This window comes from Panthera uncia, chromosome E3, assembly GCF_023721935.1.
Source record: "Panthera uncia isolate 11264 chromosome E3, Puncia_PCG_1.0, whole genome shotgun sequence".
Taxonomy (NCBI): domain Eukaryota; kingdom Metazoa; phylum Chordata; class Mammalia; order Carnivora; family Felidae; genus Panthera; species Panthera uncia.
The window spans coordinates 9116571-9135196 of NC_064815.1; the positions used below are offsets into that span (position 1 = coordinate 9116571).

General features: G+C 37.9%; 1 protein-coding gene across 7 annotated transcripts in view; it reads right to left on the reverse strand.

Annotated features, from left to right (window-relative positions):
• SMG1 (SMG1 nonsense mediated mRNA decay associated PI3K related kinase) overlaps positions 1 to 18626 on the reverse strand; it is a 101963-nt gene that overhangs the window by 64439 nt on the left and 18898 nt on the right. For 4 of the 7 annotated variants that reach the window (XM_049638324.1, XM_049638322.1, XM_049638321.1 and 1 more), the window contains exons 2-8: positions 9879 to 10042; positions 8052 to 8207; positions 6029 to 6165; positions 5027 to 5085; positions 3808 to 4021; positions 1054 to 1179; positions 564 to 636 (exon numbers count right to left, since the gene is read on the reverse strand). In XM_049638324.1, the coding sequence (XP_049494281.1) occupies positions 564 to 636; positions 1054 to 1179; positions 3808 to 4021; positions 5027 to 5085; positions 6029 to 6165; positions 8052 to 8207; positions 9879 to 10042 (929 nt within the window). Of the gene's footprint in view, positions 1 to 563; positions 637 to 1053; positions 2596 to 3262; positions 3757 to 3807; positions 4022 to 5026; positions 5086 to 6028; positions 6166 to 8051; positions 8208 to 9878; positions 10043 to 13183; positions 13242 to 18626 lie in introns of those variants that run through there. The other 3 variants (XM_049638323.1, XM_049638327.1, XM_049638326.1) reach the window with 3 other exon arrangements.

The window sequence follows — 18626 nt, forward strand, 5'->3', positions numbered from 1 at the left end:
CACTCATCTCCCCAGTGGAAATGGGTCAGACCCACTCTCAGTGTCATATCCTATGTTCAGCAGGTTATTGCACCAATTAAGCTAAGAGAAAGAAACCATTAGCACCTGAATCAAGCCAAAATGTCCAAATGAATTGTGCTAGTCATTCATTTAACTCAAAACAAATGAAAAAATTTGTCTTTATCATTTAGAGTTCTCCAAACGGATCCAGAAAAACAGGTCACAAATATCCAGGATTTCATTCTACACTTAGGAGTACTGCCCCTGCAACACCACCTCCTACCAGCACCCACCCCAAGTGACTAGGGCGAAGTCCTTTCAATTTCTCACAGGTGCAATTACAACCTGTCTCTACCCTCCCCTACGAACTACTAAGTACACAATCTTGCTTTGAAAGGATAGATTTTGCTAACAAGCAATGTTCATTTATAATAACCAAAATACTTCTGGGAAGCAATTCTTTTTCTTACATTAGGAAAGAAATACTATTAACAGCTGGACTCTGAGGAACCAGAGCTCCTTCCCACAATACTTAAATGATTGGTATATGCTGAATAACTTACCAGACACCTGCTGTGTAAGCGAAGGTTTCTGAGTATGATCTATATGCCATCCAACTAATATATCAACTGTATCCTGTGTGGAGACACAGAGAAAAGAGCTAATCATTTTAAGGTCTAACTGCTATCCCTCCTGTGGACCATTTCAGAATTTCAGAGTAAGCAATCCTAGCAAAAGTGTCTGTGTTCGACCTATTTGACATTATATAAACTGGGGGGGGGGGGGGGGGAGGCAGGGCAAGAGAATAATGGAACTTTGTTTATGACCCTAAGGAAGTATTTTTTTTCTTTAAATATTTTAAGGCATTAATGTCAGAAAGTACAGATGGTATTTACAAAAATAGTATTACTGGACCATTCTATCCTAGACCCTCTACTATCACTGATTACACTTTAACAATCAGAAGCTTTGTTTTCTCTGATTCCCAAGGTCCCTATACATACAACCAACCCTTCACATCATCACCTAAACAGAGAGGGTCAGGGAACTCACCCTAAAATTAGTGCTGAAAATATGAGGGTAACATCGAGCCACCAAAAGAATGCACTTGACACATTTGCAAAGTAATTCTGGTGTATCCACGTTTTCAAGAATGGACTGTAGGCTGGTCATTACAAGCTAAAAAATAAAAGTTTTAAATCATGAATATTCAAAACAGAGAGAAAACAAGCATACTGGGTTCACTATTTATTAGTAACTTTATCTAAAATTGACTATAGTACCAAAGAAAACAAAGTGCACAGTTTTAGCTCCAAATAAAGTTGAAAGCATTTCATTCCACTAAGATTAGGCTGAAAATAAGTACTGTTTCATCGTATTTAATGTCTCTTAAAATATTTCCTAAGTAACGTCCGTTCACATTATTCCTAAGTGCTCTGTTTAATACCATGGACTTGATTAAATTTCAAGTATAAAACTAAGATGTGCTTGGAAAACTTTTCCTTAAAGTACTACAATTACTCTCCAATTCAAAATCCATAGCAAATTTTATGTAATTTATGCTTTAAGATATTAGCACTTGCTTCAAATTTGAAAGACACAGAGATTAACATGGCCCCAACACATGAATGACAGACATGCGGGCTCATGTCACCACTATATACCGTTCTATTTTTTAAACAAATGTAAGGCAGACCACTGATACAATTATCTTGCAGCTGTCAGAAACCATTTTTTTCCTAAAAAGAAAAGCTCTTTACAAAAAAAAAAAAAAAAAAAAAATGAGGTTGCAACTATAGAAAAAATGCTAGAATTGGAAAAGCACCTAACATTTTGCAGTTAGAATCTATATGGGTAAAGAATATGAATGGGTGCCAAAATCACGGAGTGAAATATACTAAAAAAAAGGATATTCAGAAGGTCTCAAGGTATCATGCCCAGATTACTGACCAATTACAAAGGGAGAAAAACAAGCCTCCACAATGGGAAGATTCTGGTGGTCATCACCTCAACCAGATGAGCACTCTTTCCCTCTGACAGTAAGACAATCTGCAGTTATGTGCCTGCTGGTGGTGGGTTGCAAGAGTAAGGATGAACCCATGAAGGACTCATGACCAAAATGTTTAAAGTCAGGAAAGAGCAATCAAACGCACAAAGTAGAACATTCCAAAAATAAGAACAGAAAGATGTAAACCATTCTAATTGAGAGAGAGTACAGAGGCACGCTACCAAACAATACACGGGGTCCTGATGGAATCCTGGGTCAGGTAAGACAAAAGCTGTAAAAGCTTCTTAATGGCAGAAGTTTAAATTTGGACTACATTATGTAATAAAATTTTCTTAGGTATAATAATAATTTTGTTGTTACATAAGAGAAAAGCCTTATTCTTATAAGATGCATGTTGAGGGTGAACTATCGTGAAGCGTGTAATTTATTTTCAAATGGTTCAACAAAAAAGGATGCGCTCCTGTGTGTGTAGAAATAAAACAAATGTAGCAAAATGATAGTAAGTAACAAATCTAGATAAAGGACATATGGGTATTATACTGGTCCACGTTTTCCCATGGATTTGAAAATTTTCAAAACAGGGGCACCTGGGTCGCTCAGCTGGTTGAGTGTCCAACTCTTGGTTTTGGCTCAGGTCAATCTCATGTTCGTGAGATCAAGCCCTGAGTTGGGCTCCTTGCTGACAGCCTGGAGCCTGCTTGGGATTGATTCTCTCTCCCTCTCAGTCCATCCCACTCCCGCTCGTCCGCGCACCTTCACACTCTCTCTCAAAATAAATAAATAAATTTAAAAAAATAGTTATAATCTTTTTTTTTTTAAGTTTATTTTTGAGAGAGACAGAGACAGACAGCACATTAATAGGGGAGGGGCAGAGAGCGAGAGAATCCCAAGCAGGCTCCATGCTATCAAGCTCTGTGCTGTGAGATCATGACCTGAGCTAAAATCAAGAGTCAGACACTTAACCGAGTGAGCCACCCAGGTGTCCCAGAATATAACTATTTTTGAAAATGACTTTAGTAAAATAAAGCATATCATGAATTGTAAAGAGCGCATATAAATAAAAGATAACTGATATTCTAAAACCATACCAAACTCTAATTTTTAAAAACATGATTAGTCAACAAAAATTTAATTGCTTGTAAGTTTGCTCAAAATTAAATTGAGAGTGATCTTTTAATATATTCAGATACACAAAAGTGAAACAAAACTAAGTAGTTTTGGTTTTCATTTATACAAATTTATTGTATATATCACCTGGAGTAAGAATTTTTGGCACATTATCAAACCTAAAAAGTCCTAGAATGAGTGGTGCTGTTCAGTTTGTCTCCCTCAAAACCAATGAGTGTCCTCCTATCCAGCTTCCTCACCAAGTCTCTATTTTCATATCAGCAAATGATTGTTACTAAGCAAATTCAAAGGAAAGCTTCAAACATGCTAAAAGATAAAAAAAAAAAAAAAAAAAAAAACACCTTTTTTTTTTTTTAAAGATTTTATTTTTTAAGTTTTTTATTTCAGTAATCTCTACCCCCAACATGGGGCTCGAACTCACAACCCCGAGATCAAGAGTCATATGCTCTTCCAACAAGCCAGCCAGGTGCCCCTAACTTATTTTAAATCTACCTTTAATGTGTATCCTTCACTCAAACTCAGAAAGAGAAATGTTACTCATATCATATTTACTACCAGTAAATAACCCCTTTTCTAAGTTTCCCTTCTCCAAGCTTCCCTCCAAAAACATTGTTGGGAAGTTGTTAAAAAATTTTCTTCCCCAGTACATCGGTTTTCCCCTTCATTCTTACCTGCATTACAGATGAAAAGGCTTTCTTTTCTCCTACAGTCTCTAATGCTTTGTAGGTGGCACATAAGTAGAGGAGTTTAACTTCATCTTTTGTAGATGAGCTAAATTTGCTAAAAATCCATTTGAAGATCTTCTCAGCCTCATAGCTCAGAGAAGCACAAAGAAGGCCAAGACAGCAAGCTCCCTCCTGTCTCAACTCCTGAAGCAATTTGCTACTGTTTATTTCAATGCAAACAAAACAAAACACACAAAAGGCTTAACATTTCAAAGATGACAAGAATGACACATTTTACAAAAGAATGTCTTCAATGATTTTTCAAATTTTTCTATTCAAACTACATAAAAGGTTGAAATTTTATCTTTAAATGTGTTCTCTATTCTATCCCAGTGCCCAAAAGCATCTTTGTTAGACATTAGATTTTCTTTTGCAGGATCAATTATTTACAAACAGTAAGGAAAGGGCCAGAGATACTAAAATTCAGCCTTCAAATTCCATCTCAAACTACATTAAATGATTCACAGAAAAGGGCAGCAACAAAGGATCAGATAAAACATACTACAAATAACTATATACAATGTAGTGTTCAGTAGGTAAGGACTATAAGATAGGAAATGGTAACAGTTAAAAAACGCAACAAACTTAAAAGGATAACAGCACTGATTTAAGTATATTAATAACTATATAAAATGAAACCATCAAAAAGCAGTAAGGTTCGTGACCTGCTGAGATGAGTTTTTGGTGCTTTCCAACACTGCAATTCTTTGGGAATCACCATACGAAGAATAGACTGCACACCTTTGTGGAGAACCCCAGTAGCCTCGTAGAACAGATGGTGTGAATGCACTGTTGCCCAAAGAAGGAAGCTCCCTTTCACCTCTATTCTCTAAGCAGTTTCAAAATTCTCTAGTTTACAAAAGGTAATTGCATTCATTCATGCCAGCATTAAGAGTCTACGTCATTCCACAAGTCAACGCTCAATTACTCAGTCAAGTTGACAAATTAGAAAAAAAAAAAAAGAATGGCATTTCTTTTCAAGTGGATTCCATTCATACTCAATGGCAATTAACATATAAATGCTTTAACACCGATAAAGATGGCAACACAATGAAACATTAAGTAGATATTCATAAATGAAGCCAATGAGTTTATCTTCTTGTATATTTTTAAATAATTTCTAAAAATGCATTTTAAAAACTTAAAATTACCCATAGTTACTTACCTTTCATTAAGCACATCATGTACAGCAGCCAAGATATTATCCAATTGTTTAACTAGTACCTTTAAAAAAAAAAAAAAAATTATAAAAAATTCGAATTCCTATACTTTCAATAACACTGTATACTTTTTACTCATGTTCCCCTCCAAATTCTAATCAAACAGCACACCTTCCTTTTATTATTCCCAGTCCCCAATTATCAGGAGTGTTACAAATTTCCTTTCAGATTCTGAAATGTATCTGTTCCTATGTACCACCATGATCATCAATGAAAAAAATAAACTCAAAAAGCTTTTTTTACTTATGCTCAAAAAAAAAAAGTGACGGATGGAGAGATGAAAAGTTAAATGACAAAGCAACATGTCACATATGACACACATAATGACAGAATTTAGATGGCAGACATATGATATTCAATTTCAAATTGCCATATATTTGAAATGTCTCATAATAAAATGGGGGGGGAGGCAGAAAACTTATTTGAACCAAATATTATTTGACTCACCATGCCATTCTCATTAATTTTTTCCTGCTCCACATCAAGTTCTTAATTTCACATCAGGAGAATTACTCAGAGTGTATTTGTAACTGCTCCTGAACTTTTTTCTTTCAAGAGTTTTTCCATTTATTTAGCCCTGGCCACTAGGGCATACCTACCCATGAATATAATATGTAACCTCCACCCCAACTTCACATATGAAAAACAAAGAGACAGTCTGTCCTAGCATACAGAAAAACAATTCTCAGGGCAACAAAATAAATGGACTAAACGTTAAAAGCACTTTATTGCAGAAGATACCAATGTAGATCCAACAATGGCAGGTAAATTACACAGCAGGCTCATTAAGTTCTCGATCACAATACAGGCCAAGTCAACCAGGAATAAGGAATCCCTGCCATTTTCTCCTTAGAAGCAAATCTTTTCCCTTCTTAACCCACTCCAGGTAGCATTATCTACTTTATTATGGAAACACAAAGTTATCAACATTTCTATACTGTACTCACCAACTTATTTTCTGGTTGCTGAATAAATTCTTTCAACTGCTTTACAGTAGCCAGTCTTCGGTCTCTGTCGTCTTCCCGGGTGATCCTCCGAAGAAGATTCGACAGTCGAGACTCATCGGAATAAGACATCGATCGCTCTGTGAAAATAAGCATTTGTTTCTCAGTGAGCATCCCTTGTCATTAAAAAAGGGAAGAGAAGTTCTGGTTTGCCACTTCCCTAGCAGTGGCATGCCTTGTGCATGGTAGCTGGTGATCAGACATTTGAACTGAACGTGTGATTGAGGTTCACAAAAACGATAACGTGAACAAGAGACAAACAGAAACCCTCCAGCCCAAATATTTCAAAGTACGTCAAAAATCACAGTACACTGAACAATAAAAGTTCAACTGAATGCAGGTCCCATCACACTTTTGTCACTATAAACCAAATTCCATCGGAGTGCTGGGCACAAAGCAGACCCTCAAAAAAGATAAACCTAAGCAAACACCTCATTCCAGAGGACCAGCTGAGAGAGAAAAGAGGATTAGAAATTACTTTCTTCAGATCTATTCCAAACTCTTCAACATCCAGCATGAGTACAGGTAAGAGACTTCTACAGATTACGGATAAAGTCTCGACCGGGCAGAAGGAGGCTATATGCTTCCATTTCTCACTTGGTAACCAGTGGAGGGAATTCTCTTGGTCACATTATCATCATTTTCCTAAGACAAAGTTTTTGTGAACTGCAATCACACATTCAGTTCAACAAATGTCTAATCACCAGCTACCACGTGCAAGGCATGCTGCTACTAGGGAAGTGGCAAACCAGAACTTCTCTTCCCTTTTTTAATGACAAGAACAAAGAAGAAAGCTCAAACAACGCTGGTTACTGCCAATAAAATACATTTAAGTACTAAATTTTTCTTTTTAAATTTTCAGCTGTGCATTGGTTATTGATTAACCAATGTACAGTCAAAACAAACTAAATTAAAGGCTCTGATAGTTTCATTTCTAAGGCATGAAAAATTTTCGATAATAAAACTAATTATTTGAGAGAAGGATAGGATTTTTTTTAAGACCGCTGGCCCAGTGAGTAGTACAGTAAAAATGGACACTGAAAATGTCATTAGGTTAAAAGCCAAGAAAACTAAGCTCTATTTACAACTCTGCCACTGGCCGGGTTACTTAACTCTGAGCCTGCGAGGAGAAAGAACTGGACTAAATTAAATTAGCTTTGGGGTCACCTTCTAGCTTCTAGCATACCAAGGTCAAGGACATCAAACACTTTTTAAAAATCAGCACACCCTTTGACTAGTAGGTCCACATCTGAAAGTTTATCCAAAATAAATCATTTTTTAAAAGCCATACACACACACACAAGCTGTATGCACAAAGATACTTGCCAAGATACACACAACACACACACATACACACACCCCATGGAAACAAATGGTCATAACTAAAGGACCTAAGAGTGACTATATCCAACAAAGTTTTTACGTCAGAAACTTCAAAAATTTCATGCTTATTAGCTTTACCAACAAAATAAATTTCTTCTAGAAAAATAATGATCATCATTACCTGTAATCATCATTCAAGGCACTTTACCTATTCAGCGGGGCTGTGTTACAAGGCAGAAGGTGGGATCCATTTATTTAACTTTAGAAAAGTGCCCACTCCTTTTATAACCATATTGCCTACAGACCCTAGAGTTCAAGGACTTGTAAGAGCCCATCACACACCATACATTCCTCATCTACTATAATCAGGAAAATCCCTTCTTTAGATCTTAGCTAGTATTCTAATCTTAAGAGAATTCTCCGGAAAGTGTAGTCTAAAAAGTATTAAAACCTTTCCTATGAGAATTTAGTCTAAGAAACAGTTCACAAAAGAATGCCAACAATTATCACCTATACATGTTTTTCAACTTGAAGTAAACTAACCAACTCATGTATGTGCAAAACATTAGTAAGAAATAAGGTGGCCAGGAAAAAGAGATTTGTGGAGGCATTTGTGACTGGTCCCCAGTTTGCCCAATCTTACCCTGTGATTTCCTCATGTCTTTGATGGCTAACGCACGACTGCCATGCTGAATACTGGTGAACTCAGGGCTGGTCACATTGTTAACTCTCAGCTCTTGCCCCAACGACTTCCGACCATAAGTATTTTCCCCAGATCCTCCATTGACACTGTAGCCACCTACAACCAGCAATATTTACATTATTTTAATAGGGCTCTTTGTTTTACTCAATCAATTTCCGATAGTCCAGGATCTTACAACCCCTCTGCAAGCAGCTCAACCAGCCTCTGTTTCTCCTACTCTCCCCCTGTGCTGCCTGCCCTGAAGTCCTTTTGGTTTCATTTTGTGCACCCAAGGAAGAAGAGAAATGAAAACCAAAGTCAGATTTTGCACTTTAAAACTTTTTAGGGGCACCCGGGTGGCTCAGCTGGTTAAGCGTCCGACTTCAGCTGAGGTCATGATCTCACAGTTCGTGAGTTTGAGCCCCACATCAGGCTCTGTACTGACAGCTCAGAGCCTGGAGCCTGCTTCAGATTCTGTGTCTCCCTTTCTCTCTGCCCCTCCCCCGCTCACATTCTCTTTCTCAAAAATAAACATTAAAAATTTTTAAAAAAAAAACAAACTTTTCAGGGGCGCCTGGGTGAGTTAGTCGGCTGAGTGTCTGATTCTTGGTATTGGCTCAGGTCGTGATCTCATGGTTGTGAGATCAAGCCCAGTGTCAGACTCAGCAATAGGCATGGAGTCTACTTAAAATTCTCTCTCACGCTCCCTTCGCCCCTCCTGACTCATGGGCATGTGCTGTCTCTATAAAATTACCAAAAAAACCTTTTAGAAGTTTAGAGGACAGACTAGTCAGGAAACTTCAGCCTTTATGATAATACTGTATTTTGGGCAGCAAGGAAACCACATTATGTGTATTCTAATGTATGAAAAGAATTTTAAAAATTTAAAAAAGGGGGGGGGGGGTGGCCCTGGTGGCTCAGTCAGTGAAGCATCTGACTTCAGCTCAGGTCATGATCTTTTGGTTCACAAGTTCAAGCCTCATGTCAGGCTCTGTGCTGACAGCTCAGAGCCTGGAGCCTGCTTCTTGGATTCTGTGTCTCCCTCTCCTTCTGCCCTTCCTCTCTTTGTTCTCTCTCTCTCTCTCTCAAAAATAAATAAACCATTTAAAAAAATTGTTTTAATGTACAAAAAGAACATTTAAATTTTTTCTTTTTTTGTTTTAAATGTTTATTTTTGAGAGAGAGAGACAGAGCATAAGTGGAGGAGGGGCAGAGAGAGAAGGAGACACAGAATCTGAAGCAGGCTCAAGGCTCTGAGCTGTCAGCACAGAGCCTGATGCAGGGCTCAAACCCATGAACCACGAGATCATGCCCTGAGCCAAAGTCAGACGCTTAACCGACTGAGCCACCCAGGTGCCCCACATTTAAATTTTTCTAAATGAAGGGGGTAAATTTATTATGAAGTTTCAAAAAGAGCACTGTAAAAATATTTATATTTAAAAAAATTTTTTTCGATGTTTCATTTTTGAGAGAGACTGACCGTGAGTGGGGGAGGGGCATAGAGAGGGAGACACAGAATCCAAGAAGCAGGCTCCAGGCTCTGAGCTGTCAGCACAGAACCTGACACGGGGCTTGAACCCACGAGCTGTGAGATCATGACCTGAGCTGAAGTTGCATGCCAAACTGACTGAGCCACTCAGGTGCCCCAATATTTTTATTTTAAACATATTAAAAGAAAAAAGTAGGGGAGAAAGAAAGAGGGAAAGAGGGAGCAAGAGGAAGGCTGGTAGGTTAAAAACCAAACAAACAAAAAAAACCATGCCTCTAACAGTAAGAAAGCATATATACCCTTTTCGTCATTCTGAATGTCAGTGTGAACTCTGGTATCATCGTGCCTTTGCCGAGACACCACAGCTGAATTGGAAGGTTGCAGTCCATAAGAAGAAGGCCCACCCCTATCTCTGGATGAAGAATATTTTAATGTATCTGGGTCGGCTGATGCACTGTCAGTTCTGTAAAGAGAGAAGAGCATGAGATTAAACTTTAAACAAATATTTTAATAGCCCAAATCATACATCTTTTCATTCAAGCCTCTCCTACCATTCTAATTTTTTTCATTACTATTATAAATAAGCACTCCAATTTCAAATGAATCTTTCAACGGGGAAAGGATTATCAATGAATGAAATGCTAGCTTTCAGCCCCTTCTATTTTATAGACCCATTCAGACACACGCATAACTACCAGGATTAGAGTGACCAACTCATCCTGCTGTGCTTGAGAGTTAACGATTTTAGCAGTGAAATCTCGTGTCTGAGGAATCCCCTCAGTTCAAGGCAAACTAAGACAGTTGGTTACCCTGGTCTACGATTCTCTTCACATGATGTGATAAAAGGAATTCTTCCTAAGCTCTCCTCCTAGGAATGGTTTATCAGTGGAAAAATTACCATCTTCCCAGTCGTAAAAATAAAAAGCACAGGCAATATATCAGGCAAGGGCAATGTGACATTCCCTCTCTCTCTCCCCTGAATTCCTAACTTGATTATTTGGTGGGAAAGTAATTATAGAATGATATTTGAAAGCAAGCTCGATAGGATATAAGAAAACATTACCCAGAAAATAAGATTATTTTAACATACTGGAGACTTCACTGAAGACTCCTGAACTCTAGAGACTACCTATTAAAATTATAAAGAGTGAGAAAAATAAAAATAAGGTATCAGTAATCCAATGAAGCTGAATTAGAAGGCTGCAGTCCATAATCTACTTAAAAGTCAAGTACTGTCTAGAATAATCGCTGATACTTAGACATTAATAAACAAGTAGTGCAGGCCAGGGTAAGAGTAGTCCTTATCCTTACGTAAGGATCAGCTCTATGCCTCAGTGTCCTCATCTGTAAAGCAGGGAGCTGTGTTTCATGATTTCTCATGAGCCTTATTCCTCCAGCCATCAATCCTAAAGCATCAAGAAATAAGACCACACTACTCTACAACAGCATATGAAAATACTAAGAAAGAAGCTCCTGTCCTATTGATACTACTTCTGAAAGGAATAACCTTCTTACAAATAATCACTTTTATGATATGTACTAAAAACACCTTCTGAACCCACAATTATTTGGGAAACTTAAGGATACTGGCCAAGAGCAGTAACTAACCTATTTCTCAACCCCCATGGCTCTTCCCTCGTATATAAAAGTGACTTCAGTGTTTGTGTATATATTTCAATTTATCATCTTTTCTCCACCCCCCACCCATAAAAATACTAATCATGCAACTCTGAATAAGCTTAAACACCCTGATCTATATTTAAACCACTGTTAATACAGAATGCAAACAATAGGTCCAATGAAACTTGGATAAGTGACACAAATCTAAATTATTCCTAAGGTCTGTTAATCTGAAACGTGATAAAATTTCGTAACCTTAGCCTACTACAATAACTAAGGCTCCATAATGGAGTATCTTCTTCAAACATTCAGGGTTCACTTGTCGACAAGGCTCAGTACTTCCAAGATGTGGAAAAATAAAATCTATGGAATTTCAAGAAAAAAAATGTATGAGGATTTTTTTTCTAAGCATACTAAATCTGTAAGCATTCAAATACCATTAACACAAAATGGAGCATGAGAGCTTTTTAAAACGAATGTAATGGCATCCCCCATGTTTCTAAAAATAGCACACTGAGTGCATACCTATAATAAACCATTACATACCATAAATTTCTGAAAGGGAATTGAAAAATAAAAGAGAGCTTAAGAGCTTTTCGGACAGATTTTGAACTCGTACTATACACATGGCACCTAGCACAATCTGGAAAAGTAAGATGTTAGCAAGATAACAAAAATCTACCAATATTTAAATATCTGAATTTCCTGCTTAAATTATGTTTATATATTACATATACTACTTTTACCATTAAGAGTTAAGTATGTGTATCACTTTTCTGGTGACAGCAGTAAACACAAGGCAGCAGAGAATATGAATTAAAAAAAAGATCTGGGCTCAAATCCCGGCTCCACACTGAAAAGGTAAGTGGGACTGTGCACAAGGTACTTAGTCTCTAAGCCTCAACTGTTTCTTGCATAAAATGGAGATAATACCTATCTAATGTGTAAAGTTGTTGCGAGGCTTAAATAAGATAATGGATTCGTAAGACATGCTTAGCTTGCAGGGAATGCTCAAAGTTATTAAGACCATAACACTAAATAAACTCAAGATTTCCAGTCTAACAAACAAATCATACATTAGTTCAAGAGCACAGGAATACAATTAAACAAGCTTTCACATCCAATATATAGCAGCCGATTTTAAATTCTTCATGGAACAAATTAAGCAATCTGCTACCAACAAATCCATTTCTACCCACAAAGCATTTTATTTCAAACTAAACTGAAAAAGAAAAAAGAAAAAAGAAAAAAGGAACAACTTCCCAATTTATTAGAAATACAGGTTTTAAAATCCCATGAGTTATGAACACCAAGTATCCCACCCCCATCCCCCACTGGGAGTCTGGGTTTTCAGAATAGAACAAAAAAATTCACTGGGGTGGAACTACTGTCTCAGAACTGTCTAAAAACTCACTAGTTGCCAAGTTCTTTTAATACAAACTGATCAAAACATTTCCAACCAGAATTCAAGTTATAGGTAGTTTGAACCCCAAAGCACAAAATGGCTCAGCATTTATATGAAATGTCTATTTTTTAATATCTAGACTGCTTAGGTCTCAAAAAAAAAAAGTCAGTATCCAGCTGTCAGCACCAACAAGACCACCCAGTCCAATAAATAGAAAACTGTTAACGAACGGAAATGAGCACTTAAAATGAAGGAATCAAAGGCATAAAATACAGATTTGAATTCAAAGAGGCAGGCATAAATGTTAAGCCAGTTATAAGAGCTGAAAAAGCTATCATCTGCCAGCATTAGTGTCTCAGTTTAGTGATAAGAGAAAATGTATCTGTTAAAACTAAGAATCATACAAGCAAGGATCCAAAAATACCTCCACAGCCCCTTTAATACTCTAAAAATATTATGGAGAGAGAGAGAGAAAAAAAAAAAAAAAAAAAGAAATGCATAAATTTCCCCCAAATCATTAAACTGAAGTTAAAGCCTGATGTACATGCCACATGAGAGGTAAGTTTCTAAAGCTCATACCTCAAAAATCGCATACTGTATAATATGGAGCCTTTGTGATGTTTTGCATCAAGTCAATCTGTAAGACAGTAGTTACAATATTAGTGAAGACAGTGGGTTAAAACATTTGTTGTTCAAACATGAAGCAAATATCACTCATGGGTTAGGTGCTTTTAGTTGTACTATGGCCCTCTAGGGTTCATATGCTGAAGCAAAAACTGAGATGGAAAGCCGCTCTATGCCTTAGAAGACAGAGAAGCTTAAGGTGGATACCAAAAACTTTTTAGTTACATAAGAGAATTTAAATGTTAACTATAACATACAAATCACATGCAAATCTCGTTACCGCTCATTTCGTCAACTATTCTCAACATACAGAAAAAGTAATAAATCTGAGAGGTCATTCATTTTGAATGACGCACATCCTCAGACCTCACATCAACAATCCAGCATGTGCTAGGGGATAGTATCTCCTGGCTACATGTGGTCTTATCCAGTTCTTGTAAGCACTAAAAAGCAACCAAAGGGAGGGGGGAAAAAGCACCACTCTCAGAGTATGAAGTCAGGGAATTCCCTATCATGAAGCATTTCCCAAAAGCACCCCAAAATGACTTGATGCAAACACCACACCTAGTGGTGCCACTGGAATAAGCATCATATTGCTTCAAGTTGTTTTTAAGTAGGCTTATGGAAGGATTTTGCTCTCACAGTGAGATCTAATTTGTAATGGATATCAACCAGGAAATGAGATTTGCACTTAAGCCAATGAGGTGGGAATGCATTTATTCCCTAAAGCAATGGTGCGCAAAGATAGTGTCACTGTCATAAAGTAGCTGTAGAATATGCTGGGAGTTCATTGTTAGTGAAAGTTAATACACTTGAAAATGATTTATCTTTTACAAATAAATTCAAGGTTATCCCTATGATGCCTGTTACTCACCTGAATTCAGACATGCTTTCATGAGGGATACAAGACAAGGTGAAACTATGCTCTAAAATATGTCGATGGCTACAAAATTCATTTGGGAGGCTCACGACTTCATTCTTTGAAACTCTTCCCACAAGATAAAATAATTCAAACTTAGTAAAAACAGAACTGAACCAGCATGCCAAAATTCTGAGTTGACTTAAGTTTGGCAACACTGAAATATTAACAGTTAATAGAATTTCTTATATTATCTATAACACCAAATCTTAATTATCTATTAATGAATTCTTTGTTACTCATTTTTAATCACCAAACTCTCAACTAAATAGCCACTGAAGACTCAAAATATAAAAATATATTTATTTTTGTAAAATTATAAATAATTTCACTTTGCCCAATATAGGTCTGGCCTTTCCCCTCAACCTCTAGAAGGTAATCTCTAAAGTCTTGGAATGTCGTGCCTAGTAAAAGTGTCCTTGTTCACCTGGAGGCTTTGGGACACATGAGAAAGTATAACAATGTGACTTATGAGGGTGAGGGGGCTTTGAGTCACATGGATCACTCAACCTCCAGAAGGTCTGGAAACTAAGTTTCTGCATGTGGGCAACTGATTATGTATGGAGTCCAAATAAAAAACTCTAGACACCAATGCTGGCGTGAGCTTCCACGGTTGATAATACTCTGCATACTATCTGTCACACATCAACACCAAGAAAGTAATACTGTGCTCACAACTCCACAAGGAAAGGACAATTGGAAGGTCCACATTCGTAACTTTCCTGGACTGATGTATATAGGCCTTTACCAGTAGCTGATTTTAATCTGAATCTTTCACCTGTAATAAACTGTAACCATGAGTATAACAGCTTTCAGCGAGTTCAGTAGTCCTTCTGGTGACTTAACCAACCTAAGAGTAGCCTTTGGGACCCATGAACTTGGAAATGGTATCAGAAGTAAGAGTGGTCTTATGGACATTGCTCCTTCTCATTCTGCATCTGTATTTAAAATCACTGAATATACTGTAACCCAAAATCCTAGATTGTGAATTTTGTTTTTTAATACCATCTTAAGAAAACATAGTAAAGATTTGACTTCAGCATAATTTCCCTTCCAAGGCATCTCAAACACCCTCTATTGACAGACCTCTAACCAAATTAACCAGAAGGGACAAAGCAACTCTAAAAGGGCACCACATCAGATTTTATCCTTTGCTTCATGGGCACAATTGTCCTCAGTGTAAAGACTGATCAACAGAGCACCCCCAGGTAGTTCCCAGACTACAACTAGGTCTTCAGCACTGCCCATGTTTCCCTAATCAGGGTTCTCTCCTTCCCCAAACAGTTTTCAAGCTTCCTGCACCTTCCTCCTTTCCCCAGAGCTCTTCCAATACACAACCTTGCAGATTCCTGCTTCATGCAAAATACAAGCCATTCTACAGCACTCTCAATAGTAAGGGCTAACAGTTTTGAGCTCCTACCACATCTGGTAGGCAACTTAGATCAGCAGTTTGCATGTATCTAGTATTTCATTTAATCTTTAACATAATCTTATTACCATTGTTATGATTAACTCATTACTAACGATAGTAAGTTCCCCTCTTACAGATGAGGTAACTAAGGTTCCATAACTGACCGAAAGTTGCACATCTGGTAAAAGACAGAGCAAGACCTCAAACTCTGTACAAACTTTCAAGTTCTTCAGCACTCCATCAGTGCTTGCCAACTTCCTTCCAGTAAATCCACAAATTCACCCATATCTTCACACACAGCCTTTCTTCCCATCACCCTCACATAATGAACAAGTAAACATCCTATCTACAGTAACCTTCTGGATCCACACATTCCCCCTATTTTCTGAGGTATGCTGTGGACTCCCACTTTCCTACTGCTCATCATATCACCAACACATGAGCATCCTCAAGTCTTTCTTTTAACAACAACAAAAATCAAAATCTTGGGGCATCTGGCTAGCTCCCTCAGTAGAGCATGCAACTCTAGATCTTAGGGATGTTAAACTCTAGATCTTGTGGGATGTTCAAATCCCACATCGGGGCGGGGAGCCTACATTAAAAAAAAAAAAATCTTAATTTCCTTTCTCCTTCTAATTGTCTGGACTCTTCACAGCTAAAACTCTTGAGAAAAATTTATCATCCTTATCTTCACTCACTTTTCAATTCACTGTAACCTGGGTTCCCCCCTGAGCACTCCAATGAAACTGTTCCTACCAAAGTAGGAGCTGCCACCTGTGGCCTATTTGTCTCTAAAATGCCATAATCTCTTTTCAGATCATCTTGCTCAACATCCCCTGATGACTTACTTTGGACAATTGTCTATTCACACTCTTTCTCAATACCACTCTCAAGTTTTTTTACGCAACTTTAATTCCACTGACTTTCTACTTTCTCCTAGTCCAAGTACTTTCTTCCTCCTTCACTTCCTTCTTTCACCTTAGATTTCATGGTCTATCATTTCACTTATTATTGTTTTTATTTCTGCTGTGTTGGTTGTGATCTCTCTTCTTTCATTCTTGATTTTATTTATTTGGGTCCTTTCCTTTTTCTTTTTGATCAAACTGGCTAGTGAGTGGTTCATCAATTTTGTTAATTCTTTCAAAGAACCAGCTTCTGGTTTCATTAATCTGTTCTGGTTTTTTTGGTTTTAATAGCATTAATTTCTGCTCTAATCTTTATTATCTCCTGTCTTCTGCTGGTTTTGAGTTTTATTTGCTGTTCTTTTTCCAGCTCCTTAAGGCGTAAGGTTAGGTTGTATATCTGAGATCTTTCTTCCTTCTTTAGGAAGGTCTGGATTGCTATATACTTTCCTCTTATGACCACCTTTGCTGTGTCCCAGAGGTTTTGGGTTGTGGCGTTACCATTTTCATTGACTTCTATATACTTTTTAATTTCCTCTTTCACTTCTTGGTTGGTCCATTCATTCTTTAGTAGGATGTTCTTCAGTCTCCAAGTATTGGTTACCTTTCCAAATTTTTTCTTGTGATTTCAAGTTTCATAGTGCTGTGGTCTGAAAATATGCACGGTATGATCTCGATCTTTTTGTACTTACTTAGGGCTGATTTGTGTCCCAGTATATGGTCTATTCTGGAGAACGTTCCAAGGGCACTGGACAAACATGGTCTATCATTTCAACAACACTCTTGCCAGTCACCTTAACCTCCCTTAATATTTTCCTCACACCGATCTGTTAAAACCCCAACCCTGAATAACCCAATTATCAATTACCCATCATCCCTAAGTCATCAGCACACTCCCAGGTCCTCTGATGTTCATCTCCCATTCTCTATGTGCACTTTCCAGACCTTCCCATTCCCTTTGGATTCCAAATTGCTCTCCTAAACCTCCTACACACACACACACACGCGCGCCCGCGTGCACACTTTACTTCACCAAGAAAAAAAAGATACCATAACACATCGACACCCAATTCTAGGCCTTGATTAGGATCCATCTACTTCCACCTTCTCGTAACTTTGCAAATACCCTTTATCCTGTGGAATCTACCTTTCCCACTGAACAATGGAATCTTCTCTCTACACATGTAAAGTTTTCTAATGTCTCTCACTTAAAAATACAAAAATATGTTTAACAAATAATACAAAACAAACAGAAAAGCTCCATCCATCCCACCTGACACCACCAAACAATCTGCCTTCACTTTCTGCAAACTAAGAGTTGTCTCTATTTCCCGCCCTGTTTCTTCACCTCTACTGGCACCTCAACCCACAATGATTCAATTTCTGCCCCATCACTTTTGGCCAAACCAACTATGACTTCCAGGATGCTAAACCCAAGATAGCTCAGGCTTTATCTTACTCCTCAGAGGCTTTCACAGGGCTGCTAAGTGGAGTTAAGCAGGTTGTGGCCCCCAGAAAGGTGTCTTGCAGAGAAGAGGTGGGCTGAATGAAAACTTCTTTTTAAAATTCCTACAATAACCCTGGGCACTCAGATCCCGAGAATTCAAAGTAACCAGATTCTTCTCTTCCTTTGGCTTATGGGACATTATACTCTCTATTTCTTCCTACCTGGTTCTACTTTCTTAGGAACCTCTGAGGGCTTGTTCAGCCTTCTCTACCAAGCCACTAAATCTTAAGGTTTCTCAAAGCCTGACCTTAGGCCCTCTATTCATCTCACTTTGTGTTCTCTCACTCAATCCATACCGATGGCAATATTTACCAGTGTCTGACAAGAACTCTTAAATCTAGGCCTCCATCACTGATGTCCACACTGAGATCTAGATCTATGTACCCAACTGTTTAAAATTTTTTTTAATGTTTATTTATTTTTGACAGAGAGAGAGAGACAGAGCATGAACAGGGGAGGGGCAGAGAGAGAGGGAGACAGAGAATCCGAAGCAGGCTCCAGGCTCTGAGCCGTCAACACAGAACCGGACATGGGGCTCGAGCTCATAGACCTCGAGATCATGACCTGAGCCGAAGTCGGATGCTCAAGTGACTGAGCCATCCAGGCGCCCCATGTACCCAACTGTTTAAAAAACAATCTCGGGGCACCTAGGTGGCTCA